This window comes from Capsaspora owczarzaki (genome assembly GCF_000151315.2).
Source record: "Capsaspora owczarzaki ATCC 30864 unplaced genomic scaffold supercont2.1, whole genome shotgun sequence".
In the NCBI taxonomy this organism is placed as follows: domain Eukaryota; class Filasterea; order Ministeriida; family Capsasporidae; genus Capsaspora; species Capsaspora owczarzaki.
The window spans coordinates 759624-785820 of NW_011887292.1; the positions used below are offsets into that span (position 1 = coordinate 759624).

At 53.7% G+C, this 26197-nt stretch overlaps 8 protein-coding genes across 9 annotated transcripts; 4 read left to right on the plus strand and 4 right to left on the minus strand.

Annotated features, from left to right (window-relative positions):
- Positions 1-17: 17 nt before the first annotated feature.
- On the minus strand, positions 18-1600 carry CAOG_00222 (phosphopantothenoylcysteine decarboxylase). Its single transcript, XM_004365036.2, has 6 exons — positions 1579-1600; positions 958-1502; positions 808-846; positions 634-723; positions 358-529; positions 18-271 (listed from the first exon to the last, which is right to left on the minus strand). The coding sequence occupies exons 2-6, from the start codon at positions 1423-1425 to the stop codon at positions 129-131; spliced, it is 912 nt and encodes a 303-aa protein (XP_004365093.1). The 5' UTR covers positions 1426-1502; positions 1579-1600; the 3' UTR covers positions 18-128.
- A 162-nt stretch (positions 1601-1762) lies between these two features.
- On the plus strand, positions 1763-4508 carry CAOG_00223 (hypothetical protein; the record flags this gene model as incomplete). The annotated part of the gene is made up of 3 exons (XM_004365037.2): positions 1763-2019; positions 2112-3519; positions 3612-4508. 3 exons carry the CDS (start codon positions 1763-1765, stop codon positions 4506-4508), a joined length of 2562 nt encoding a protein of 853 aa, XP_004365094.2.
- Positions 4509-4582: 74 nt separating this feature from the next.
- Positions 4583-5909, plus strand: CAOG_00224 (hypothetical protein). Its single transcript, XM_004365038.2, has 6 exons — positions 4583-4672; positions 4789-4866; positions 5092-5132; positions 5249-5281; positions 5406-5581; positions 5696-5909. The coding sequence occupies exons 1-6, from the start codon at positions 4640-4642 to the stop codon at positions 5776-5778; spliced, it is 444 nt and encodes a 147-aa protein (XP_004365095.1). The 5' UTR covers positions 4583-4639; the 3' UTR covers positions 5779-5909.
- Positions 5897-7894, minus strand: CAOG_00225 (alpha-methylacyl-CoA racemase). Its single transcript, XM_004365039.2, has 6 exons — positions 7657-7894; positions 7393-7432; positions 7162-7281; positions 6955-7069; positions 6614-6867; positions 5897-6466 (listed from the first exon to the last, which is right to left on the minus strand). The coding sequence occupies exons 1-6, from the start codon at positions 7785-7787 to the stop codon at positions 5972-5974; spliced, it is 1155 nt and encodes a 384-aa protein (XP_004365096.1). The 5' UTR covers positions 7788-7894; the 3' UTR covers positions 5897-5971.
- A 973-nt stretch (positions 7895-8867) lies between these two features.
- On the plus strand, positions 8868-12211 carry CAOG_00226 (the record flags this gene model as incomplete). Of its 2 annotated transcripts, XM_004365040.2 has the most annotated exons (13): positions 8868-9061; positions 9130-9201; positions 9271-9342; positions 9404-9475; positions 9540-9611; positions 9676-9747; positions 9813-9884; positions 9949-10020; positions 10218-10390; positions 10948-11237; positions 11301-11567; positions 11649-11724; positions 11797-12211. In XM_004365040.2, 13 exons carry the CDS (start codon positions 8868-8870, stop codon positions 12042-12044), a joined length of 1752 nt encoding a protein of 583 aa, XP_004365097.2. In that variant the 3' UTR covers positions 12045-12211. The 2 variants fall into 2 exon arrangements, with proteins under 2 accessions (XP_004365097.2, XP_011269940.1); XM_011271638.1 differs by lacking the exons at positions 8868-9061; positions 9130-9201; positions 9271-9342; ... (4 more) ...; positions 9949-10020; positions 10218-10390 and having other exon boundaries at positions 10457-11567.
- Positions 12212-12767: 556 nt separating this feature from the next.
- Positions 12768-15422, plus strand: CAOG_00227 (hypothetical protein; the record flags this gene model as incomplete). Its single annotated transcript, XM_004365041.2, has 10 exons — positions 12768-12839; positions 13025-13114; positions 13207-13596; positions 13732-13755; positions 13871-14021; positions 14108-14128; positions 14210-14308; positions 14403-14620; positions 14700-14810; positions 14898-15422. The coding sequence occupies 10 exons, from the start codon at positions 12768-12770 to the stop codon at positions 15420-15422; spliced, it is 1701 nt and encodes a 566-aa protein (XP_004365098.2).
- A 47-nt stretch (positions 15423-15469) lies between these two features.
- On the minus strand, positions 15470-19727 carry CAOG_00228 (hypothetical protein). The gene is made up of 2 exons (XM_004365042.2): positions 17293-19727; positions 15470-17176 (listed from the first exon to the last, which is right to left on the minus strand). Exons 1-2 carry the CDS (start codon positions 19557-19559, stop codon positions 15652-15654), a joined length of 3792 nt encoding a protein of 1263 aa, XP_004365099.1. The 5' UTR covers positions 19560-19727; the 3' UTR covers positions 15470-15651.
- A 1453-nt stretch (positions 19728-21180) lies between these two features.
- On the minus strand, positions 21181-26013 carry CAOG_00229 (hypothetical protein). The gene is made up of 10 exons (XM_004365043.2): positions 25902-26013; positions 25358-25462; positions 23051-25121; positions 22734-22958; positions 22560-22657; positions 22383-22476; positions 22110-22273; positions 21935-22025; positions 21610-21839; positions 21181-21499 (listed from the first exon to the last, which is right to left on the minus strand). Exons 1-10 carry the CDS (start codon positions 25992-25994, stop codon positions 21269-21271), a joined length of 3402 nt encoding a protein of 1133 aa, XP_004365100.1. The 5' UTR covers positions 25995-26013; the 3' UTR covers positions 21181-21268.
- Between the last annotated feature and the right edge of the window lie 184 nt (positions 26014-26197).

The following is a 26197-nucleotide window of genomic DNA, read 5'->3' on the forward strand; positions in this document are numbered from 1 at the left end:
TTCCTCAGGTTTTGCCATCGCAATGAGTGATGTGTGTATTTTTACAAAACAACAATGAAACAATTGAAATCAAACCAATGGTTTTTTTGTGTTAAAAAGACTTTTTGACAGACTTGTTTTCAAAAAAACTAGTCAAAGGACGGGAGCTGTGGTGAACTCGCGCGTCCTGTTGCACGTTCGTTGGCCGCGTCGATAGCATGGAGGTCGAGAGTGCGAACTCGCTCTGCTACAAAATCGGCAATGGTTTGAACCTCGGCCATGGCGCCAAAGCCTACCAAACACCCCGCAATGTCCGTCAGGATGCCATACAATGATTAGATACATTGGTATTCTTGTTCAGAAGCTGCAATCGCGTACCTAGATCGCCACACGCAAGCCGTTTTGCAATTGGAGGAACAATCTCCATCCCCAGAGATTGAAGCATATCCAGTTGCCGTGCAGTCGCGGGATGATCCCACATGAACGTATTCATTGCTGGGCAGACGATAAGTGGGCGTGTGGTGTAATCCCAGGCCCGGGCGATACAAGTCTGCACCCAGGTCAAAATCAGCGAGATGGTAAAGACAAAGCATGTGTGAAGGCTGCTTCTTTTCCTCACCACACAACTTCAAGCAGACGCTTCGAGATACGTACAAGCAGGTTATCGCACATGCCATGGCTCAGCTTGGCAAGAGTGTTGGCGTCTAGCGGAGCAATTACAAGGAGATCTGCCCAGCCGCGCAACTGCCGTCCAAAGCACACCATCGGCGTCAGTTAACCCTCATATTCCTATGCGCTTTGTTTGACCTGCATCAGACAGGCTCTTACAGCAATGTGCAACACTGGATCGCCGATTTTTGACCATTTCTTGTAGCCCACACGCAAGTACACCAAAAAAGCAGAAGAGCGTTTCGACACGAGGCTCTCGTTCAGTGTGATGCACATGATATCGGATCCAAGTTGCTCAGATATCCTTACCCATTCATGTACATCTGTCAATACACCAGTCTGGTTGGCAGTTTCGCTTCTGAGCGACTCGGCATTGAAAAAGTGCGCAGCGTGCTCCGTTGCAACGACATGCACTTCCACTTGGATTGGGGCGCTTGGTGGCACTACTTCAAGGTTATTGGAGTCCTCGTGTGACGGCTCGACCTTGATGTCGGCCTCGACGGAGGTGGATGTGGCGGAATCTGCCGGCTGGAACGCAGCGGCGACGCGTTGCTTGATGAGCGGCACGAGCAGCGGCGCCTTGATGGCAGCAACAGAGCCAGAGAGTCCAAGCACGATGCGAACGGGTCGATGTGGGCGAGTGGACGCGAGGCGGGTCGACGCTGAGCTCCGAATTGCGCTTGAAGCGCCCGTCATCAGTCCTCCTGTGGCTCCTCCTGCCTCTTGTCCGCCTCGCTCTGGCAGCAACGAGTGCAGCCAAGCAGCAATGGCCAGCATCACGGGGAATGTGGATGCAGCAGCGAAAAGAGAGGAAAAGCTCAAAACGGTTCAGACTGCCAGCAAAACACAGACTGCTGCAATGCCAAATTTGTCAGCGCGCTCAGATTGACAGGTGCAGAATCTTCTCAACTTGCACAAAAACGCACATACTTCAATTGTCTTACAAGAAGAGCTCAAAAACCTGTTCAAACAGCGATGCGAATGAACCAAATTTGCCAAATCTCAGATTGACAGGTTAAAACTAATTCTAAACTTGGGGGAAAAAGCGTCTGAGCGTCAACATACCATGCACTCCAAACCCAGCTCAGTCCCCACTCCAATAACAGCTCGACAAATGTCAGCCATTGCTCAAGCTGATGGTGATGATGATGAAGCCGAAGCAGTGAATGAAGCAGAAGGACTCGAATCTGCATCAACAGCGACGACGACGATGATGATGATGATGATCGACGAGCCGCCGTCGCCACATCGCATCGACATGCAGTTCTTCAATCCCAGCATTCACGATACGAGTCATGGTCGTGCTAGTAGTAGCAGCGGCGATGGAACAGTTGCTGCTGAGCATGGTCAAAGCCAGCGAAGCATGGACTGGTAAAGCACACAACTGTGACCGAACGCAACCTCAAACTCAACTAACACTGGACTGCTTTCATCCTTGTCTATGAACGTCTGCTTCTGCACAGGGACGCGGCGGAGGGGCGAGTCAAGCCTGGCCACCACGCGCTCGGGCTCACCCAGGCAGAGTTCTTTCGCTTCACTGCGACGGGCACGCGACACGAGACCATCGCACAGACACTCGCGCAGATCAAGACATTCATCAGGCAGCGCGACGAGCACGCGCGCCAGCAGGCAGCCCAGTCTGCGCGAACGACCTTGTCGTCGTCGTCGTCCTTGTCGTTGCCGTCGGCGTCCGCTTCCCACCAAGCACCGCCAAGTCGACCCGTCACCAACTTCCCAAGCGATATTCCAATGGTTGTGCCGTTGCTGACAGCGCTACCGGCGGCGCCAAGCGCGCAGCTCACGTCAAAACTCGCGTTCGCTCCGTCGCGCCGTTCTGCCCTCACGCAAGACCGCTTGGGCCGCTACGCTCGGCTGTGTGATCGGAGGGTGCAAATAGCATCCTACCGACCACCCCCACCACCTCCTCCTGCTGCTGCTGCTGCTGCGACTGCAGCGTCGTCCTCGGGCGCACCATTAGCAGCCTCCTCCGCCGCTCCGCAGCAACAACCACCAGCGCCACTCACCCAGCTCGAAGTGAAAGAACTGTTGGAGCTGACGACAGCCATCACGGCAGAGCAAGCCGAGTTTCGCAGCGAGTTTCGAGCCTGGGCGCTCCACCACTTTTTGGGCCGCTACTGGCATGTGCCCACCGAAGTGCTTGGACTTGTGGATCGTGTGCTGAGTCTGCAGCGAGCTGCGCTAGTCTCGCAAACACCGCCGTTCATGCTCCGACACAGCATAAGCTCGCTGCGAACGGTTGCGCTGCCGTCCGACCGCCTACCGTCGCATCTTGCCCATTTGTTGCAGGTTGGGCCAAAACCGGTTGAAATCTCGTTCCAGCACAAGCTTCCACAGATACCTCTCGACCAACCCTATCACACATTGAAAGCTCCTCAAGAGGCTGCGGCCGCCGCACCAGTCCCCATCTGGCAAAAGTCGTCTCTGCCCCAAATGTCTGCTGACGCCAATGTGGCCGCTCTTGCGCAAGACAAATCATTCCAGGTCGCCGTTTCCGCTGGAACGTTCGCCATGCTGGCAGCAAACGTCCGTGGGCGGTTTGACAGCGACTGGGACATACCCTTTACGTTGTCCAACGTGACCAAGCCGGATGGGCTGGTCGAGCGGCTCCTCGTCTTTGATAAACCCCTGATTCCTCATCGTCTCACGCCTCGTGCTAAATCCACCAAGTTTTATTCATGGGCATTCCGCAGTCAGCTCATCACGCCTGCCAAGCAAGCTTCGACGTCGGAAACGCATGAATCGGAGGCTTCGACTGACGGGCCCGTTTCGTACGATCTGTGGCAAATTGGCCGAGTCAAAGTTCTCGTTCGCAGTCGCACTGATACATGTGTCCAGTCCTCTCAAGGGCAGGTGAGTCAGTTTTTTTCTCATTCTTGTCTTTGTTGTGCTTGGGCTTGTACACAACTCACTCCCATCCTCGTCGTGACGCAACAACAAAACAGCTGGTGCCAATCTACTTGAAGGCAAAGCCCGAGCTCTTGTGGCATGTCGGCAAGGAAGAGTTTTCCCAAAGCGCGATCGCCAAGTTATGGACGAGCGCATACCTGCGAAGAGGCGCGCGTCTGGGCATTGGCTCTGTGGATGTTGTTTCTCACACCGTGGTGGATGTGGAAATGCGCGATGGGCCCAGTATGCTGAGGGAGACCTTGGCCATGGAGTTTCAGCCAGTTGTGGCGCTCAAATTTTTCGAAAAGCTCGTTGACGAGGTGTTGCAGTTGCCATTTGAAGGCGCCGGGTTGGTTCGCTATCTCGCCAAGTCCGAAAACGTCACCTTCCACTCGTTTATTGCTCCAGAGAGCAACGCGGCCGGTCTGACGGCCGCACCCAGCGGAGCCGAAAACCTGCACGAGCAGAACGCGTCGTCCGGTGCGACGGATTTGTCGTGTATTGACTTTCGCTTTGTTCCTCGGCTCGAGTTTGCGACCGACATTGCGTTTCTCTATCCAATCCGCAGCGCTCCAGCCGCCGCGAGTGGGCCTAGCGCGCGCTCTGGCAAGGCATCGACGACAGAGGCAGCCGCCAGTAAGCACACCAAGAAACGGCGCCCGAGCCAGGGCGAGGATGGTGCCAGCCAAGCTGAAGGCGCTGCTGCTGCTGCTGTCGCTGATCAGGATAATGCCGAGCTCCAGCTACAGCAGCACTCCAAGAAACGCTCTGGTAAACCCAACCACCACAAGCAGCAGCAGCAGCAGCACGAGAAGCAACAACATCACCACAGTGGAAATGCGCACCACCGACCACATCAGCCACATCAGCCGCGAAGCAAGGAGCCCCACCGACAAAACCCCAACAACCACCAAGGCACGCACGCACGAAAAGGCAACGACGACGGGCAATAGATGATTGTTTTTTTCGTCGCTCAATGTTAACACAATGCATATTCTTAGTTTTTGTTACCACTCCAAAAACGTATCATGATTCATTTTTGACTCAGCAGCCACTTCAGTCATTCATTCTTCACACACTTGGAATGGTCCGCAACGACTACGACGACTACTTTGAGGTTTGTGCTTTGAAGTTCGCCTTCCAATTCACACCCCCCTTGCTGAAACCGGCCTCTCACTCACCTCTGCTCGCTTCCAACATTCACACTTCTCGCTCTGGCTTGTTCTGTCACAGGACCGCTTTGCGCCACCCGCGTCGACGTCCGCGCTCGATGACTTTGAGGACGACGAGCTTGTCAATCCTGATGTCGAAGTTCGTACTCCGTGTTCCTCTTCTTCCTCTTCCTCTCCATTGCTGCATTTGGGGAACACCCTCTGTCGAGTCAAACATGCTCACGAAATAGCAAATGACAGTTGAAATGGAGTTGACTTGACTTGAGTGGAGGTTGCTGCGGCGGAGTCTCTTACGTCTGTCTGAGAGAGCGCGTTTTTATGATGACCGCATTAACTTACCTGTGAGTGTGTGTTCCCGTTGTAGGACGACAGCGGACTTGTCAATGCCACTCGAACCTATCCAAAGTGAGTCTATGAAATGATGGGTTTTTGGATTGGGTTGCTGTGCTGCCCCGTTCAATGCGGAAAAGCCGGGTCTCTGCTCTGACAATGCGAATCCCAATGCGAAACCCCCAATGCAGTGCTCCAAGGCAGCGCGACTACAGCCAGCTCAGGTATAGATTAATTGATCTGGCTCAATGCTTTATTGATTGTTTTTGGAGTTTGCTTGAAAAACCAACAACGTTTTGGGCTCTAACTCTAACTTTTGTCTCTCTCTCTCTCTCTCTCGCTCGACAGCATTTGGAGAAACCCAAGACTTCGCAAGCACTGGCGCACGGTAGCAGCTGCACTGTTTCTCGTGTTTGCTGGATTTGTTCTGTTGATTCTTGGCCTTGTGGCCGAGGTTTCCGGATCGCTCGGCGCCGACGGGTACATTTTCTTCATTATTGGTGGTGTCTGCCTGCTTCCAGGAGGTAACGCGTTTTGGAGATTGTCATTTTGACGTGGCATGCCCTGCATTGAGATTGTGTTCGTGACTGACCGCTTTTTTTTTTTTGTTTTGTTTTTGTTTGTGTTTACTGCTCCAGCTTTCCAATGCTATCGTCTGTACAATGCAGCGCTCGGCCGTAAAGGGTTTAACTTTGCCACAATGCCAACGCTTGAGCGGTAGATTTGGCTGCTCAATGCTGTTTGTTGATACTTTTGCATACTCCCTTTCCCCCTCCGGTGTGGATAACATTTTTGCATGTCGATTTCGATATTAATTGCATCTGATTGAATGAATTAAACGCTTTTCTTTTCCTTGGCTGAAAGAGAGTGGATGAGGTTCTAATTGAACATTCGATGATGCTTTTTTTTTTTTTTTACAACTTGGCCGCTCCAGAGGCGTCGTTGATGATGCCGTCTTTGAGAAGCTTGGCAACGTCCGCAGGGCTGATGCCAGCCTCGGTGAGCGCTTGGACAGTGTGTTGGCCGACGCGAGGCATCGTCAGATTTTGCACGTCGAGCGCGCCTTCTCGCGAAAGACGGGGCGCTGGCACGGGCATGACTCCTTCCTCTGAGCGGTAGAGAATGCCACGCGAGGCACCATGGCTGTTTGCGTCGGTCAGAGGATCGTCCAGCTCGTTCACGGGCGTCACGCAGGCATCCGTGTGGTCAAAGATCGCACACCACTCTGCCTGCGACTTTGACGCAAAGATCTGCGTGAAGCGTTCCTTGAGTTGTGGCCATCCTTCCTTGTCGAGCTGCTCTGGCAGAGTAGAGTCGCCATCAAGACCGAGGCCTTGCAGCAGCAAGCGGTAGAACTGGGGCTCAATCGAGCCGACAGCCATGTACTTGCCGTCTTTGGTTTTGTAAGTCTATGAAAGGGGGGGGGGAAGAGAGAAAACGGGAGTTGAGGGGTGGGAGAGAGAGAGAAGGAAGCAAGATTACAAAAGCAAACAGCAGGGTCAGCACAATGACTGGCGACGGAAGCTCAAACAAAAGGAAGGGACAAATGACGTTACCTCGTAGAACGGAGCACCACCGTCCAGCAAATTCGTGCCGCGAGGACCGTCCCACATGCCAGTCTCGCGCACGCCGTAAACGAACGAAGCAAGATAGGACGCTCCATCCACCATGGCTGCATCAATCACTTGGCCTTTGCCAGACCTTGCGCGTTCCTGCAGCGCGGTCAGAATGCCAATCACACACATCAGCGAGCCACCCGCAAAGTCTCCCACGAGATTGCCCGGGAAGGCTGGGTTTTCGTGGCGTCGGCCTGATGCGAGTTGCCCAACAACCAGTGAGACACCGAAGACAAGACAAAGCAACAAAAACTACTACATTTTTTTTGCCCGGAACATACCCAGTGCCGACAGGACGCCGGAAACAGCCACATAGTTAATGTCATGGCCGGCACGCTGAGCGAGCTTGCCTGTCTGACCATAGCCAGTCAAGCGGGCGTAGATCAGGCGAGGATTCTGTCCGCAAACGAGGTTTTTGTTTGTGATTTTGTAAGCCTCTCTCTGTGCGCACCAAGCAAAACGAACAAAGCTCAGCAGCAGCGACTCACTGTCTTTAGCAAGTCGTCCGGTCCAAGACCAAGCCGCTCCATCACGCCAGGGCGGAAGGGCTCGATCAACACGTCGGCGTTCTTGCACAAGTCGCGCACCGCCTGAGCTCCGCGAGGGGACTGTCCCAAAATGCACAAACGTCAAGCACATGAATGAGGAGATGAGACGGGAATTCCAGCAGCAACGCCTTGGGAAGGTCCTTCTCAGAAAATCGGTTGTTGACACCGTACTTTGAGATCAATGGAAACGGATTGCTTGCCGCGCGAGAGTCTACAAATTTTCAGCAAAACACACAGCAACAGTCAATCAGACAAAAGCGACTCTAACAACAATCCCATGAAGGATGAAGGGAAGGGGACTGCATTGTCGATTCCGACGGAGCGACTGAATGAAGAGAGTTGCTGACTCCCCCCTGTCCAATCGAAAGCTCAATGCAAGACCCGATCAAGTGCATCCGAGTCCATGGACGACGTCAACAAGCCTTCAAAACTCACCGATCGACTGAAAAGTCAGCGAGCTTGTCGACGCGGATGACGTTCGCGCCAAAGTCAGCGAGCACAAGGCCAGCGAACGGAGCCGGCGCGAGACCAGCCATCTCAATCACTTTCAGTCCACGCAGCGCCATTTTCTCCCAATACCCAGAAATGCAAGCCCAGCAGTAGCAAAGTGAAACAAACGGGAGGGCAATCGCAGCGAGCCGAGTGAAGTGAACACCGGGGGGACAACTGTGAATGAAAGGAAGACTGCTGTCAAAAAACGGTCCGCGTTTGGAAGGCTCAGAGTTTGCTCAGAATTTGCTCAGACCAAAAAATCATTGAATAAAGTATGTGTAAATAAATTGCAGGGGTTGTTGTTTGGTTGATTTGAGCTGAGCGTTTGGTTGTGCGAAAGCGAAAGATTGCTGCGCTGTTGCGAACAAGCTGGCAGGGCACCAACTGGTTTAATACACAACTATGTAATGGACTGAACGATAAACACAAAAAGAGACGGGGTAGATCTACATCATGATTCAGCTCGAACGCAGACAAATGGACGATCTGATCAGTCTAACTTTTTTTTTTTTTTTTTTTTTTTTTTCAGTGAAACAGTAAGCCATCGCGCATCCACGAGCGCTCCACTCGTCTCATTCGATGTTTCTAGCTTCTTTTGAAGTGATCTCTGCTGGATTTCGACAGTTGGGCAATGAACAGCTCAGCGAGCGAGGGAGTGAAACGAAAAAAAAAAAAAAAAAAAAAAAAGCCAAAGGTGCTCAGGGCGACTCTCGTCGTTGTCTCTCTCACTCCTGATCCTTTGACGAGGTCTGATGCAACAAGCTGATCAGATCAAGTAACAGAAGTAATGGAGCGAAGGGGAGGGGCGGAGGAACAGCGAGGTTGGCATTGAAAGTTCACAGCACAATCACACAGCATAGCGTCTGACACAACGGGTGTTGCCCCGTCTTCTTTCCCCGCTCTCGCTTGAAGGCGTAGTGTGTCAACGCAATACCGGTATTGCAATTGGTCATGAACGGGGGCGCGAAGGAGGGGGAGGGAAAGGACAGGCAACGCACTGAGAATCTGAGCTAGTGGCGGTGAGCGCGTCAGTCAACACGTACCACCAATGCCCGAAGCCATGCATCCACACACGATTGGCTCTCTGCATTGCAATTGTTGTTGAAAAACTGCGAGCTCACTTTGTAAACATTTCTGAATTACCTTCCTCACAGATGGCAACAAAAGGGTTTGGCCATGTTCTGATTCTCGCTCTGCTGCTCTGCGTGATGAATCACGTCCACTTGGCACAAGCAGTCAATGCTTGTGGAGCTGGCGGTGTGTGCACATGCTCGGGAACCGTTGTCCATTGCCAAAGCCAATCTCTCACATCTATTCCGAGCGGAATCCCTGCCGACACCACTGAACTGTATTGGCTGCCGTGGTGCTGAATTTGCATCGAAGCATTGCCTTTCCTCACTAGCATCCGGTCGATAGGCATCTGTGTCACACACGGATCACCAGCATTTCTGCAAATGCATTCACCGGCCTGACTGCGCTCACTACCTTGTAAGCACGCAACACAACGACAGCAAAAGTCACACAAACGGCTCACTTATTTGCGACTCTGTTTGGAAGGGATCTAAACTACAACCCGATCACCAACATTCCCTCCTCTGCATTCACGGATCTCAATGCGCTGAAACACTTGTAAGCAAGCAAAGACACGACGAATCGCACAACAGGCTCACTTGTTGGCGACTTCATGTAGGTATCTCCAAAGCAGCCGGATCACCAGCATTCCCGCTGATGCATTTATCAGTTTGACTGCGCTGAATACCTTGTAAGCAAGCAAGGACAGGTCGAGCCACACCTAGACGGCTCATTTTTGGCGACTCTATTTGCAGAGCTCTCAGTGGTTACTGGATCACCAGCATTCCTAAAAACGCTTTCACAGACCTGACTGCACTGCAGTACTTGTAAGCAAGCAAAGACATGACGAATCGCACAAAGACGGCTCATTTTTGGCCACTCTATTTGCAGACATCTCGGTGGCAGCCGGATCACCAGCATTCCTGCTGGCGCACTCACCGGCCTGACTGCGCTGACTCAATTGTAAGCAAGCAAAAACACGATGTACCACGCACAACCGGCTCACTCGTTTATGACTCCACTGGTAGAGATCTTGATCGCAACCTGATCACTAGCATTTCTGCAAACGCATTCACAGGCCTGACTGCACTGCAATACTTGTAAGCAAGCAAGGACATGACGAATCGCACACAGACGGCTCACTCGATTGCACTCTATCTGTAGGAATCTGCAAGACAACCAGATCACCAGCATTCCCTCCTCGGCATTCTCAGGCTTGACTGGGCTGATTGACCTGTACGCAAGCGATCTGAATGCACGAATCGCACACAGACGGCTCACTCGATTGCACTCTATCTGTAGGAATCTGCAAGACAACCAGATCACCAGCATTCCCTCCTCGGCATTCTCAGGCTTGACTGGGCTGATTGACCTGTACGCAAGCGATCTGAATGCACCATCTCAGTTCGCTTCTTACTTTGCGGGACTTGCAGGTTGTTGAATGCCAATCCCTTTACTACTTTGCCACCCGGTCTATTTTCGGGCCTGCCAAACGACCTATATTTGTCGGCGGGTGGGCTACCATATCTGAGCCCCAACAACTTTACCTTTGGTGGGAACGCTGTCGCTCCGCCCAGCATGTACGGCAGTGCATCCCGACCATACCGTAAGGTTCGAGATGACTGCAATCCAATTGTGATCGTCATGTCACTGACAACTGTACTGCAGCGTGTGATACAGCCTGTGCCACCTGCTATGTCGCAGGAAGAAGTGCGTGCTGCGGGATCAATTGTCTGACCTGCAATTCATCTTCAGTGTGCACTCAGTGCTATGAAGGTTATATCATGATGGATGGCTCCTGTGCTGCCATTCCTTCGGCTTTATTTGCCGCAGCTGCTTCAACTGTGTCGACATCTGCCGCATCTTTCATGTCAATCGCAGTGGCATCTGTTGCATCTGTTACATCATTCATTGCACAACTCGGCGGCGGCTCCCAAGCTGCCATCACTGCTGTTGTGACTGTCGCAACGATTGCGATACTTGAGCTCATACGCCGGCGCTTGCAAAGTGCAGTTGCGCGACCAAATGACTCTACTTTCGAGGCTGTTGAAATGTCGGTCTCTCCTGTGACCCGTTCGACTCGATCGCAGAATGATGAGGATATAACGGTTGGTCAAAGCCATCCACAGCCTTTGCACCTAACCACTTCGACGACCTCTGCAGAGCTGATCTACGAAAATGATCGCGCGTTCGTTACTGGCAGCGCTTCTCGTCGTATTCGTGAAAGTTTGACCATCGTGAAACATCTTGCCAGTGGCAACTTTGGCGATGTGGCGCTGGGTCAGCTGCCGTTCAACGTTTTGCCCCCGCGAGCTCAAAGCTTGCTCGGACCCACGACGTCCCAAACTGTGCAAGTTGCAGTCAAGTCGCTCAAGTCCAACGCAAATGAACAATCCCGCAAGGACTTTGAAATCGAAGCGGATTCGATGACGCCGTTTGTGCATCCGAACGTGGTGCGTCTGCTTGCGGCTCTTGTAGCGTCAGAGCCTCATCTCGTTTTGTTGGAATTTGTGCAGTATGGCGATTTGCGCACGCTGCTACAAAAGTCCAAAAAGCAGTCGTTCGAGTGGACGCACAACGAGCAGATCCATGTCATTCGCCAGATTGCTCTCGGCATGGAGTATCTTGGCACGCTTAACTTTGTGCATCGTGATCTCGCCGCACGCAACTGCCTCGTGGGACAAGGAATGGTGGTCAAGGTTGCTGATTTCGGGCTTTCTCGCGAGCTGGAAGACGAGGAAAAGTACTATCGAATGCAAACTAACCGCGAGCTTCCCTTGAAGGTGGGTCGAAGGGTGAGAGGAGGAAAATGGCTGCTACTTGCTTGTTCTCTCGATGCTGATGAGTTGATTTTGCTCATGCAGTGGATGGCGCCGGAAACAATGACTGGCCCCAAGTTCTCGTCCATGTCCGATGTTTGGTCGTTTGGTGTGACAGTCTGTACGTCGAAGGCTCTATCGTAGTGAGGTGGGGCCAAACCTTGTTCTCAATTGCGACGATGCTTGGTTTCAGGGGAATGCTGCAGTTACGGCGCAGTGCCGTACGGCAAGGTGAACGGCGCTGAGGCCCTGGCTCATGTGGCGGCTGGTGGTCGTCTGCCCATGCCAGAAAACTGCATGCCGGAGCTCTACAACGTGATGATGACTTGCTGGAACGTGATACCAGAGTTCCGACCGAGCTTTTCTCAGCTCGTCAAAGCTCTCAAAGCCTTCGAGGATGGGACAGCTGTCCGCGACATTGGTGAATTGTTGAAAGAATAGCAAAGTGATTGATTCATTTTGATGTCACAGGCGCCGTTCACTGCATACAATGGTGTATTTGATGGTTTTATGAGGCTCCTTGCGTTTTGTTCTTGCTCTGATACAGTTCCTGATTCCAGAAACGAAACAATTAAAGAAACGACCAAAATGTAGCTTGTTCAAACGTCTGTCGTGGACAAAAACCAAAACCGTACGATAGCTCCCTTGTACTTGAGAGTTTGATCAAAAGGGATGGTTGATGATCGACAGCAACCACCGCACTTTATATAGCCATGAAATAGGCAGACCAGCCCTTGCTAACACTCTCGAGCCCACGCATCACCGAACAAAAGAGGAGAGACAGTAGAGCAGCACGAGTACATTGCAATGACAAACGAACATGGTCATAAATGAACAAGGAGACAAAAATAAAGAGAGTAGAATGGAATCGGAGGATGGTACAATAAAATGATTGAGTCAAAAAATGCTCGAACAAAAGCTGGGCCGGCAAGAACACAACGAGGTCACAACTCTCGTTGGGAAGCGCTAAACCTAAACCGGAGTTTGGAAAATGTCGACTTCGGTAGACAGGTCAAGCATGCTCGGACTGAGAGGCAATCCAAACAGTTCCGTGTTTATCAGAAGGTCCAACGATTCGTCTCCAATTCCAGGTTCTGTTCTTTGTTTTCGTTGTGCATGTGAGTTCATTCTTCTATTGTGTTCATCTTTCAATCCACAACACCGATGGCGACGTGGACTGCGCGCGGTCGCCTCAGTTGCTTCATCCTGAAGAGCGACTTTGGTCCGATCGTCCATGTAAGGTCCTCTTCAAACAATATCAGATATCACCATCCAATGATCTCCAAGAACGATCTCGACACTGACCTCGACGCTGACCTTGACTGTTCATTGCGTTTCCATTGCGTTTCCATTGCATCACTGCTCACCCCTCTTACTCCCTCACCCCCTCCCTCCCCTCACACACCCGCTGCGCTCGCTAGCGTGTTGCGACCGTCCTCGCCAGCCACGGCAGCCACGGCCGTCTGCCATTCCACCGAATCCTCGCCGAGTCCGAGCTCAAAAAGTCAGAGGTAAGGCGCTCTTTGCAATGCAGCGCCATCCAACCAACCCCCTCAACACGAAAAACTCATCCAACACACACGTTATTTTGGCCATTCTGTAGGTCATCGGAGTGCTGTCCATTCTGCTGCAGCACGGGCTCATCCGGCGCGATCCAGACAGCCGCGAGCAGCCGCCGTCCAACGCCCACCGCGTGCAGTCGTCGAGCGCATCGTCAAGCCGTCAAGGCGGGGGTAAAGCGCGCGCAGGCGGCGACGGCGACGACAACGAGCCCACTGATGCGTACTCGGAGCACACGCGCGGGCGCAACGACGAGGCTGCCGCAAAGGAGGCCTACCAGGTTGCCAAGCACGGCATCAAGGAAGGCCCTGCGCAGCCCAGCGACGTGCGAGGCGCCATCACAATGTACCAGCTCGACGACTATGCCATCTTGCGTCGTGCACGCTTCCCGCGGTACTTGCACGAGATTGAGACGTCTTACGGACGCGACGCGGTACGAAAAATGAGTTGATCCAACAAAGGGATTTGTGTCGCACCCCCATTGTTGCTCATTTTTTGCAAGTCACACTGCGTATGATTGCTTGATGATGATGATGATCAGGGTGTTGTTGTTTCCTGCATGATGCAGCTTGGCCGAGCGACATACCGCACGGTGAGTTGACTTAATATTTCAGCTCCCGCTTCAACGATGAATTCATATCCCCACCCCCACCCCCTTACCCCTGTTTGCTCATTGCTGTCGCTGCCCCACATCATCGAATCGACAGATTGCTCGGGCTGCTTTTGATGCACTGACCAAGCTCCCCGACGCAAACGAGGAACGCTTGCCCGCAGCCGTGTACCAGGCCTTCCAACAGCTCGCACATCGAAGGTTTATTCGTCAAATATTCGAAGAAGAGCATCTGCTGGCAGCCAAAAGTAAGAGGCGCGGACCGAGTGTGTGCTGTCTGTCGATGTCGTTTTCAAGCATGCTCACCCTGGTTGCAATCTCAAACGCCAAACAGATCGCATGGACGTTGACATTGGTATGGATTTGCCATCCTCTGTGGTGCCGTTGGCTTTGAGCGATCTCCGACCAGCACAAGACGCTGCGACCACCGGTGCAGCAAGCACGAGCGGGGCTGCCTCTCGAGGGAAGCGCGCCCACGAGAATGACGACGACGACGAAGATTTTGGCCACAGTACTAAGCGCATCTTGCTTGGCGGTAAGGCGAGCGAGAAGGAGTGGTGGTGTTGGGTTGGGGCTTTTCATCCCGAACATGCCAATCATTCACCTTCATGCTTGACACCATTTTCCAGAGGGCTATGGCGCAAATGCCAACGAGATCTTCTGGGTACTAAACACAGACCGCTTCCATGTCCGACTGCGCAACCGTGCCATTGAGCGGTTTACCGAACATCGATACGGTCGCGATTTTGCCGATGTGGTGGCTTGCGTGCTCGGCCACGCCGAAAGCGCCCAATCTCTTCACGATCACACCCCAATGCCAAGCATCGACTATCGTGACTTGCAGCAGGTGGGTCGGTTTTGTTAATCTTGTTTGTACTCTGGGTTTGAGTTCACTTTTTGTTTTCTTTCTCTTGAACTGGTCGCAGACTGTCGCGCGCCAAGGAATCAACCACGAAAAACTCAAGCGCATCATCAATATTCTACGGCACGGTGATGACGATCGCGCGACTCCTTTTCTGCTGAGCGTACCAGACATGGTATGTTTGCACGCGGAGTTGCTTCTGAACGGTTCCAGATTGAGCTCACGTTCCCCCTCCCCCTCCCCACCCCCTTCTCTTCGACAGTCAACAATTTCCATCAATCTTGCTGTTGCCATCTCGGTCATGACGGTCTACGAACTCGAGCACATTGTTCTGGAACGACTCGGCGAAGTTCCGGCCAAACTCTTCCGCATCCTCCTCGCGAAAGGGCACATGGAGCTCAAGCCCCTGACCGAAACAGCCCTTGAGCACCAGAAGGTCATGAAGGAAAAGATGAACGAGCTGCTGACGAGTAACTTTGTCGTGCTCCAAGAAGTCCCAAGGGGTGGGTCGGAGCGGGCGCCGTCGCGGACGTACTTTTTGTGGCGCGTCGACCTCGAGCGCTGTCGCGTGATGATTACTCGCGATCTCCTTCGCATGATGGGCAACCTGCGCTCGCGACAGCTTTTCGAAATGTCCCGCTCTGGCGGATCGAGTACTGCGTTTGAATCCACCGACAGCGGCGAGCGCCGCTTGGACGACATGCTCTTGCTGTTTGAAAAGTACGATCCTGTTGTCTTTTCGGCACCGCCGCCCCCGCCCAAAGACAAGAAGGTGCGCCGAAAGTGACCCCAGTTGTTTTTGGTCTTCCTCTCTTTTGCCCATTTTCATCACACTTTCAACCAATTAGTAGTCTATTTCACTATGATGACTCTTTCAATTCTCACAATTGGTAATGAAGCAGAGGGAAGCAATCAAAACATGCACCTAAGACAAAACAGACACCAACAAAACGCAAACACAACACACACACACACACACACAAACATCAAAAAAAAAAAAAAATTCATGCGTCATTTTACAGGCCAGCCTTCTGATGCCGTTGACGAAGCGAGGCGTGGAGCTCGTCAGCAAGTCGAACTTCGTAGAGCGCACCAACTTCAACAAACTGCTCGCGCGCGGATTGCACGTAGGCAATGCCCTCATCCAACGACGGATCAAGCTGCGCGAGCTCGAGTTGGATCAGCGCCTTGTCGAAAGGCATGTCGAATCGGTCGGCATAATACAAGGCGTCTCGCAGCTTTCGCGTGGCCTTGTCGTTTTGTCCGCGAACACGGTGCGTCCGGCCAACCAAGTAGTCTGCCAGAGGCTTGACACCAGGGAATGTTCTCGAAATGTTACAGACAAGCTCGTTGTTTGCCACGGTCAAATCTTGGATGCGCTTGAACTGGTCTGGGATGGGAACGGTGCGCTCTGGAGCGGTTTCGTCGACACGCGGCGAGGGGAGGATGCCACCGCCAATGGATGGAGCAGCATTCTCCGACAGCGCAGTCTCGTAGCGCACCCACATTGACAAGAGCGCTTGGCCAACGAGGCTGTGCCCGACGAAGGCGGCGCCGGCAGAGATGGGCTTGGTCCCGCGCATATAGTCGATCGCCTTGATTGCAAACTCGACTGACGTGTCGTGCTCGCCCTGTCGGAAGTGCATCCAGGCGAGCAGCGAGTTTGTCAAGACGCTGCGAAGCAAACCGCTCTCGCGCCACGAGAGCTTGGTCGCCTCGGTTTCCTCTGAGACGAGCTGCTCAAAGGTGGCCTTCCAGGCGTCGAACGACTCGTCATGAGCACTGGCCACGCATTGCAGGAGGCTGCGCCACCACAGCTGCAGCTGCTGGTCGGGCTCCTTGGACACGAGCGACTCTTGGCAAAACCTTTTCGCGACCGTAAAGCGACCTTGCATGATGTGCATGACCGCGTGGAATGCCTTGATTTGCCAAGCCATGTTGGGCAGTCCGCTCTGCTCAAAGTTGGCAGCCGCGCGCCCAAGGCGTCGGTCGCCTGCCGAAAAGTCGCCAAGGGCCACGTCGCCCCAGGCTCGCAACACGCGGAGGTAGCCGTTCGTTTTCGTCGAGCACTTGATGCCCGAGTGAATCCTCACAGAGCGGAAGTGGTAGGGCAAGGCAATGTACTGGATGGCAAAGCCCATCCAGGACTTGGGCATCCGGAAGCCGCACATGAAGGCGAGATTGCCATAAGCCTTGATCAAGGTCTGGCTCGGTTCGACAGACTCGGCCAAGTTGATGGCGCGCAAGACATAGTACCATGCCTCCAGCGGCAGATCGTGTACGTCAGCAAAGTGCAACTGGTTGAGCAGCAGGTATGTTTTGGCAACCTCGGCCGTGACCACAGCAGAGCCAGAGTGACGCACGGCATAGCGAGCAAGCCACTGTCCAAAGAAGAGCATGTGCGTCACTTGCTTGAGGGCTTCGATAATGATGCCGCAGATGAGGCCAAACTCGGTGGCCGGTGGCGGTCGAGCGCCGAAATGGTTTAGGGCGCTCAGCAGGTGTCTTTCAGCGATGGCCGGCTGTCCCAGTTGCAGTAGCCTGTTTGTGCGTGTGGTGTGGTTATCATACGCGTCAATCAATCAATAAGCAGAGGTGGAAGTGAGTGAGATGAGAAGCATGAACGACGCTCAAAAAAACAACCAACATGAACTCACGTCTTGCGACCAGCTTTGCGCGCTTCGCGTGCCACAGTAAAGACACGCGAGTTGGGCGTGACAGAGCTGAACGGCTCAATTGCCGTAATCCAACCACCAAAGATGGCCAGGGAAAACATGATGCCGCGAATGACAAGCCAAAAGAACGAGGTCATGCGCGCCATCTGGTCCGAGTCGACTTCAAAGCTCTGGAGAGTCCGGCCCGATCCAGCGTTCGGTGCATCAAACGAGCCCTGCATTTGGTTGACGTGGGCGACAATCTGCGGCGTGTACACGGAGAAGGTGAAGAGCGCGCACAGGCACATCAGCCTGACCGACGTCGACATGAATGGCCGAGGCGGCTGCGAGTTTCGACTGCCGGCGATGCCATTGGAGGCGCCATAGCCGGACATGGCGGAGGCTCCGTCGTCGAGGGTTGGCCACTGATTGGAAGGCTCGCCGGAAGGGCCAGCAGAAATGTGACGCTTGCGAGACTCGAGGCGATCGCCAGCGATGCCTGATGCCAGAGCATTCTCGAGCGCAGAGATGCGGATTTGAGACTGGTCGAGCTGGTCCTTGAGCTGCGCCTTCTGCTTGGTCAGCGACGCGATAAAGTCGGTCGCAAACTTGACGCGTTTGCGGAGCTCGGTGGTGTCGTCCACCTCACCGCGGTCGGTGCGCTCCTTCTTGAGTGCGGAAATGTAGTCTGCCGCCTTTCGGAGAATCATGGCCTTGGCATCGTGAGGGCGACACGAGGGGACTTGATCGCGCAGGTGCTCAAAGGCGAGCTTGATGCCGTTGCGGCGACGCTGCTCGGAGGCAATGTGCGAAATTCGCTTGCGCGAGTTTGCGGCTGCCTTGGAGTTGGTCGCGCTGAACGGTGCCCCAAAGTTGGACTCGTCGTCCTCGAGGTAGGCGTCCAGGTCGGACAGCTCGTCGAGCTCGTCGAGCGCCGACCGCTGCTGTTGGTGCGACTTGGCCACCTTGCCCTGCTTGGAGGCGGACTTGGGCGCCTTGGTGTCAGAGTCGCTACCGCTGCCGCTGTGCAAGCCAGAGCCGGACAGCGCGTCGCCAAACAAGGAGGCCGGGTCGTCGCCAGGGAAACCGGACTGGGTCATGGCGTAGATGGACGCGGCCGACGCCGGGCTCAGCGAGGCAGTCGAAGTCAAGGACGACGCCGTCCGCCCTCCAGGGCTGACCGAGGCAATGCTGGTGGAGGCGGTGGTGGTCGGGGAGAGCAGCTGACTCACCGCGCCAAACTGCGCAAAGTCGAGCTCGGCGTCGGAGATGGCCATCGCGTTTGCTTTCCGCTTGTTCAGGGACGCTCGGAGCGCCGCAGCCCCGGCACTCGGGTTGGACGACGGCATGCTCGCGACCTGCGCTTGCATCTGCTGCTCGATTTGGTCTGTTTGCTGCGCCTGCTGGACCAACAGCTGCTGGAGGACTTGCTGCTCCACCCACGAGGTCAGCTGCTTGAGGTAGCGTTCTCGCTCGGCGGGCTGCAGCACCTGCATCTGTGCCACCACCTGCGGGTGCGATGTCGCGAGGTTGAGCTGCTGGGCCAGCAGCATTGTCGTGGGATCAACCAATTGTTCGCCGGCCGGATCACCGCCAAACGAAGCCGTGCTGCCACCCACCGAGGCCAGCGCATCCGCCATAAATGAGGTTGCGCTGTTGTTGAAAGCTGTGGTGCTCTGCAGCAGCTGGTGCTGGAAGGGTGCAGCAGTCGTGGTGGTAGTAGTAGTGGTAGCAGAGAGGGGCGGTGAAGGTGTGCCTTGCGGTTGGCTACGTCCCGATGAGGAAGGTGCACCCGCGATGAGCAATTGCTGCTGCTGCTGTTGCTGTTGGTGCTGTTGTTGCTGGTGCTGCTGGATGAGCAGCTGGTTGTACTCCCTGTTTGCATTTGAATTTGCCATCAGCATGGCGGAGGAGGAGGCGGACGGAGGGGCCAGACCCGCAGCAGAAGCAGCAGCAGCAGCAGCAATCAAGGGTGAAGGGTCACTACTGATCGAGTCTGTCGTCACGGTCCCCATCAGCGGCGGGTCGACCATCGCGGTGCCTGCCAGCCCGAGCTCCATCAGGATGGTCGAGGTGGACGTGGCGCAGATGGGTGTCGCGGTGGGTGGACGCAGCTGCGATGAGGCTGGGGGAGGCGAGCGTTGCTGGCTGGCTGGGGCAAAAGTAGAAGGAGCAGCGTGCTGCTTCTGAAGAACGCTGCTGCCGCTCGCAGAGTACGTCGGCGACGACACCGCCACCGGCGAGGCGTCCACAAGCGTTGCTGTGTCCATTTGTGCCAGACGAAGCAGATCGGACAGAGTGGTGGGGGTGATACAAAGAGCGGGTGATACAAACAGCGGCAAAAAAAAAAAAAAAAAAAAAAAAAGGAGGGAGAAAATTATCAAACTTTGTTGTCGTGTCGGATAAAAAAAAAAAAAATTAATCGATTTTAAAAAATAATAAAATTGAGGACTGGCCAATGCAAATCCCATACAATTATCGAAAAAAAAAAAATACTGAAAAAAAAATTGAAAGGCAAAAAAAAATTGAAAGAAAAAAAAAATTGAAAGAAAAAAAAAAAAAGTCAAAAATATCCAGCAGTGCGTGATGCGTGTCAGGAAAGAGAGCGCGTGGTGCCCCAGCATTTTGCGTAGAAAAGAGAAAACAAGAAGATAACAAGGAAAAATTACGAGGCTTGGTTGCGAGCGGCAAGCGACGTGCAAACGACGAATGGAAAAGCAATTGATTGTTTGGCGGAAAAAGAAAAGAAAAGGCAAGCGGAAAAAACACAAAAAAACAACAACGTCAAAAAGTGCGAGTCTGTGGGGCGAAACAGCCACGAGAGGGAAATTGCATTGCGAATGTGCGACTTGCGAAGGGCCCGCCAAAAAGCAAGAGAAAAAGACCGAAAAAAAAAAAGACGAAAGGGAAAAGTCGAAGAAACCCAAAGCCAAAGGAGAAAAAGGGAGGCGGGTTTGGAGGAAAAAAAACAAAAAAACGATTTGCCGGTAAATGAAAAAAAGGAGGCAAAAAAGCCAAACAATCAACTGGCGCAGAATGCAAACTGGATGCGGATGAGCATTCCAAGAGAGTGCGAGATGTGGTAGATTGGGTGTGTCGATAGTAGAAAAAAAAAAGCAGGGGGAAGTAACAAATCTGACCGCGATGCGAAACGCGATTGTGGGAAATCAAGTGTGGGGAAAAACTCACAGATGCGGGCTGTGACGACGTTCTGCTGCCACACGAGAGACAGGGGAGCATCGCTATTGGACGTGCATCACCGAAAAGAAGGACGTAATTACGTGACACATACGGCTGGGGCTGTGCGGGCAGGGACAAGCAGCCCAAACCCCCCTGGAAAGCTGGAAAACTCCCAGCGAACCGGCGAACAGGGGCGGGTTTGGGTCGTTTTTGTGGTTTCAGGAAAAGAGGGTGCAGCGTCATGATTTGTTGTTGGGCTTTTTTTGTTTGTAATTTTTTTTTGTTTCATCAAGTTCGGTAATTGGTCAAAAATAGAATACTATCGGTGATCAAGAAGCGTTCACGAGGACGAGGTGGCACAAAGTGAGGCGAGATTGCGGGTTTTGGCGTCGCATTCATAACAACCAGCCAGCGCCAGCCAGCACTTTGGGTCCCTGACACTCGCTCGCGTGCATGATGCACTGAGCCATCTCAGATTTACGATGCAATTGCGCAAGCCGAATCGCGAAGGAAGGCCGGCGCATTCAAACGCTTGCTTCGCCGCGCCCCACGCCATCACACCAAAACACCGTTTGCGTCTCTCTCACATGCCCCTGACACGCGATCTCACGCAACTTCTCTCACACACCCACCGAAGAGTCATTCGCATTCACACACACACACAAACAGACCTCCGCGACCTCGCATTGGCAACAGAAAGAAAGAAAAAAACATTTGTATTACAACGCTAGTCCCAGGACAAAATTTCGCACCAGTAATTTTCGCACCGAAAACAACAAAACCACAAAAAGAAGCAGAATCAAAACCCAACATTCTTGCTGCCGGTGGGAGCCCGTCGCTGATGCAGAACACTGTACGAAGCCTGCAGAAGCGTGTAGGGCAGGCACTCTTCCAGCTCCTCGGCGTTGAGGAAGGGCGACATTTGGACAAACTTGTCGAGAATAATGACAATCGAGTCGAGTTCTTTCGGCGCGTCCTTGCTGGTGCTGTTGGCGTCCGCGCGCTGTCGCATCAACAAGACGGATGCAATCTGCCAACGGAATCAAAAAAAAAATGGAAAAGAAATCAAACAACGGCAATGCGTGAGTCACGATGAATGCAAAAAAGCAAGCAAAAAACAGCAGCAATTTGGCGCCCCACCGTCAAAAACTCTTTCTGGCACTCGGGAATGTGCTGATCGGCCTCGGCGGTCAGGGACAAGAGGGTGGAGGACAGGTTGTGGATGACCAACGGCAGGCAGTGCGCGTTGTTTGCGTTTGCTTCGAGCGCCGGCTTGTAGATGGACGTCTCGCGGGTCGAAAGGGTGCACAACGAAGCGGCAAAGAAGACGAGCAGGAGGTTCCAGACTTTGAAATCGTAGTCAGGGTTCACTGTGGCAGTGTTCCAAGTCGGGGGTGAGTGAAGCAGGATTTTTTTTTTTCGTTTGTTGTTGTTTAGCTCAAATCAAAATGAGAAATGAACGTACTGCAATGCTCCTTGAGCGCGTCGGAAATAACAGGATCAATGTCGATGGTCATGCCGGCCAACAACGCAATACGGTCGACAGCTTGGGCAAACTGCGCAATGGAAAACACAAACAGTCAGCGAGCGCCAAACGACACAAGTGCAACATGCAACCACTGCTTGCGAATAAAACAAACCAAAGGATCGCGGACATCCGGGAAGAACTCGTGCATGTCCTTCACGCAACTGGCGATCAAAGGAGCGCGCGTGGCAAGCACCAGCGAGAGAGCCTCGGTGAGCAGCGAACGGAAGCTCAGCAGGGCGCCAATTCGCAACGAGCGAACAATGAGCTCGTCGACGTCTAGACAGAACCGAGATGGAGAGGAACGAACTGAGCTGCATGCTCCACAAAAAAAAGACGCCCAGCCTTTGCCAAATGCTGTCACACAAAAAAAGTAAAAAAAACTCACTCTTCAGCTTCTTGAGCACGTCAGCGCAGCGAGCAGCGTCGTGCCATGACTTTTGGAGAATCTGCAGGCCGTCTTGGTTGTTCATGACATAGCCCTGTGGAGCCCAAGCAACAGGTGTGCCGTGAGGGTCATGATGAACACAAACTAATCATTGTTGCTCTATCTGTTTCGCTTTACCTTGATCTGACCAACCTCGGCAGTCAAAATCTTCATAATCATCTCATCCAAGCTTCGCACGCCGTAAGGGCCGATGAGCTGGCAGAGTGACATCAATTCTGGGACCGAGTCGACACAGCAAAACAAATGAGAACAAAAACGAGCTGACGGACAATCACTGCACAACAAACTTACCGGGCAGATCGGTAAACTGCTCGGCCTTGAACGGAACGTCCTGACGGCTCACAAAGCTCTTACGAAGAGCCGAGTAGGCATAGTGGCCAGTGTCCACCTGACGCGTCAAAAAGTCCATGTACCACGTCGAGTAGCCAGTGGCGACTGTCGGCTTGCCGTTGCGGTCCTTCAGCTGCGTTTGTTCTTGGAGGACGTTGTAGAAGAGCTCGAGCATATTGATATCGACTGCGGCGCGCCAAACGAACAAAACAAAATGAGTGAAAAAGCCAAGTCAACAAAATACATCCAAAAAAAAAAACTGCATTCCCCCCTTGTACCATAATTCTCGAGCGAAAACAACCCCTCCATGTACGCAAGAGTCGCTTGCAGAAGGATCGAGGGGCGGTTGATCCGGTGCTCCTCGTCGCGGAAACCCATCAGACCGACGACAGCGCCGGAAAAGAGCTTTTGCAGCGCCTCGACGAGGTATTCGCGAGGGCAAAAGTCAGTGTCAAAGACGCGCAGCGTTCTGTCGTGGCTGATGGACCAGCACAGATCGGCCAGGGAAAAGTGCAACTCGGATAAGTGCGCAATGACGGTCGGGTTGCGCGCGAGCAGCTGCGGCGGGGCGACCGCCTTGCGCGTGGGCTTGCGGCCAGCCTCCTTGGCGGCAGCCACCTTTTCGTTGAAGGCGGCAATGAGGGTTTGGGTGCCAGTGACGGGCAGCAGCTCGTGGCCCATCCGCACGTGCTCCATACAGTACTGGTGGACGGTGCGGGCCGTGTTCGACGCAATGTGCTCCAGGAACTTGTCTGCAAGGCTGACGCTCACTTGGCCCAGGAGGGCGCGCTCCTCGGCCAAAAACTCGTGGGCTGCCAAGGGGAACTCGCCGCAAATGGCGGGGAAGACGAACGAGTATCGCGACTGGCGAGGCGTGTTCATGCACGGCTCAAAGTGCTTGATGAGCTCGCGGCGGTAGGCGACCAGTCCGGTGAGCGACGAGGTTTGCCGAACAAGCTCGTCCACAGCGTCGACACCGTAGGAATGGAAGGAAATCAGATTCATGTACAAGGTGAGCTCTGGGTAGCTGGCCAGCTGCACGGGCGCCTTGTTGACAGACATGAGGGCTTGGAGGCGGAACCAGTCGAGACGCAGCCCGGCAAAGGAGGGCGGATTGGAGGCCAGCGTGGCGGGCGAGAGGCCGCTGAGGAGGTCGACAAACGAGGTAATCAAAGTCGACTCTTCCTCCGGGCATGGAATGTTGGACACTGCGTCGCGGAGCAGCTCGAGATCGTATCCGGCCAAAAACTCGCCATAGTATTGACGCAGAATGGTCTCGGACGACTTGACCAGGGCGGCGGCCTCCTTGAGCCAGAAAATGAGCTCGCTAATCGTGTTGTCGCGGTACTCTGTGTCCTTGTACTTGCCGCGGGTCTTGGGAGGAGCGGCTTCGCAGTGGCGGAAGTACCAGATGACCTCGTCGCGCGCGAGGCCCATGACAATCAGCAGGCTGGGCAGCTTTGGGCCCAGGAGACCCGGCTTGTCGGTGAACAAGAGCTGGAGGTCTTGGATGCTCTGGCGGAAAAAGTGGCGACGCTCGCGGTGAAAGCCACCGCTGGACTGAACGGCGAAGGCAGCGCAGTCGGAAACGAGCTGCTTGAGCTTGGTCAACCGGCCGGTGGTCTTGTAGAAGGCCGCAGTGGTTTCGTACTCTGCGTGGATGTGCAGCACCTCGTCGCGGAAGAGAGGCGTGATAAAGCCGTCAATGAGGGCGACGCGGAGCAGATCGCTCGTCTCAGAGTGGTCGAGCTCGGCTGGGCACAGCAGAAAGCCAATCACAATCCAGCTGGTCATGCGATCGAGCGAGACAAACACGTCGCTGAGAACCTCGGTGGTGTGGGTCGGCACCAGCAGGTCGGTGCGGCTCGTGAGCATGTGGAAAATGTTGGACTGGCGGAGCAGGGCGGCCTGGATGTGGAAGCGGCCGTAGTGGCTGCGGCACGACATGATGGCCGAGGCGATAAAGCGCGAAATGCCCTGAAAGTCGTCCGACAGGCGGCGAATGGGAAGCTCATAGTCGGAGAGCCACTGGGAGAGGCGGCCATAGTTGGGCTCGGCCGAGCTGGCGCTCAGCTCGTGCGTCGTGCAGTACAGGGCAGCAATCACCTTGCGGTCTTCGACGCGCGACAAGATGATCATGGCGGAGGCGTAGTTGACCAGGAGGTCGAGGAAGCCGCGCGTCAGGTGGAAGTTGGCGGCCAGGTTGCAGGCCGACACGGTCGAGCCGAGCGAGGTGAGCAGATCCGCAGCCACGTCCTTGAACTCGAGTGCATCGAGGAGCGTGTAGTAGTGCGGCTCGAGCACCTTGGCGATCTCGACGCGTCGTGCAGGGATTGGGGTTGACATGGTCTGTTTGATTGGTTCAGTTTGTTTGCATTGGTGAGATGATGATTGTTGGAAAATTGTTGAAAATCAAAAAAAAAAAAAAAAAAAAAAAGCCAATAGTTTCAACACAAAAGGCGTGAAGCGTGTGGCAGCCGGGCGCAGAGACAGCGGGCGCGTACAAGAAGCGCACCATAGCAGAGTCATGCAAACATAGACAGACAGCGTGAGAGAGGTGGAGGGGGGGGGCAAGCGTGACTGACCTTTGTGTTGTCGATCAACGGGAACTTTTTGACCATGTTCTTGAGGACGGGCTCGATGACCTTGTCTGAGAGGAACGACGGTCGGGTCTCTGGGTTTTCAAACGTCTGTGATTGGACCAGGTGAGTGAAGAGAGTCAGGGAGAGGGGGGCGAGGGAGAGAGTGAGAGAATGGAGAGAATGGGAGCGATTCAATGGAAAAAAAAAAAAAAAAAAAAAAAGCCAAACAACACAAAAATATTGCCTTGTTTGAAAAAAAAAAAAATTGAAGGTTGAGCGTAAGGCAAAAAATAAGGGGGGGGGGGAACGATCGATGGAGGAAAGCGAAGGGAGATCAAAGAGGATAGAGAGAGGGAGAGAGATGAAAACGGCGAGCGATTGGAGGGCCAGGGGAAGGAGAGGAGCGGAGAGAGAAAGAGAGAGAGAGAGAGATGCTGGACTGGAATCAGATCGGCTCTATCTCTCTGACGCTCGTTCGCTCGCTCTCCAGCGTTGCTCAGCCAACACGGGGTTTCAACAACATGCTTCCGTCTGCAGGATGAGGTACCTGTTTGAGGTTGTACAGGCGGGTCAGGATGCCCACGCTGTGGTGAGACAGGATCGAGAGCTTCTCGGCAAACTTGGCATCAAACTTGACCATCTTTGAAAGTATGAGAAACGACTGACAATAGATGTATCAATATTTGAGAGCGTTGTACTTGCATTTCAAAATGATTTCACCCTCCAAACGTAGATGTGTCTATTTTCTGGATGTCAGTCGACAGCAACCGCTTGAAGCTGAGACCAAGTTCATCTTCTCAGCTTCTCAGCTCGATTCAGGGTGAACAGCATGTCCTCGCACAT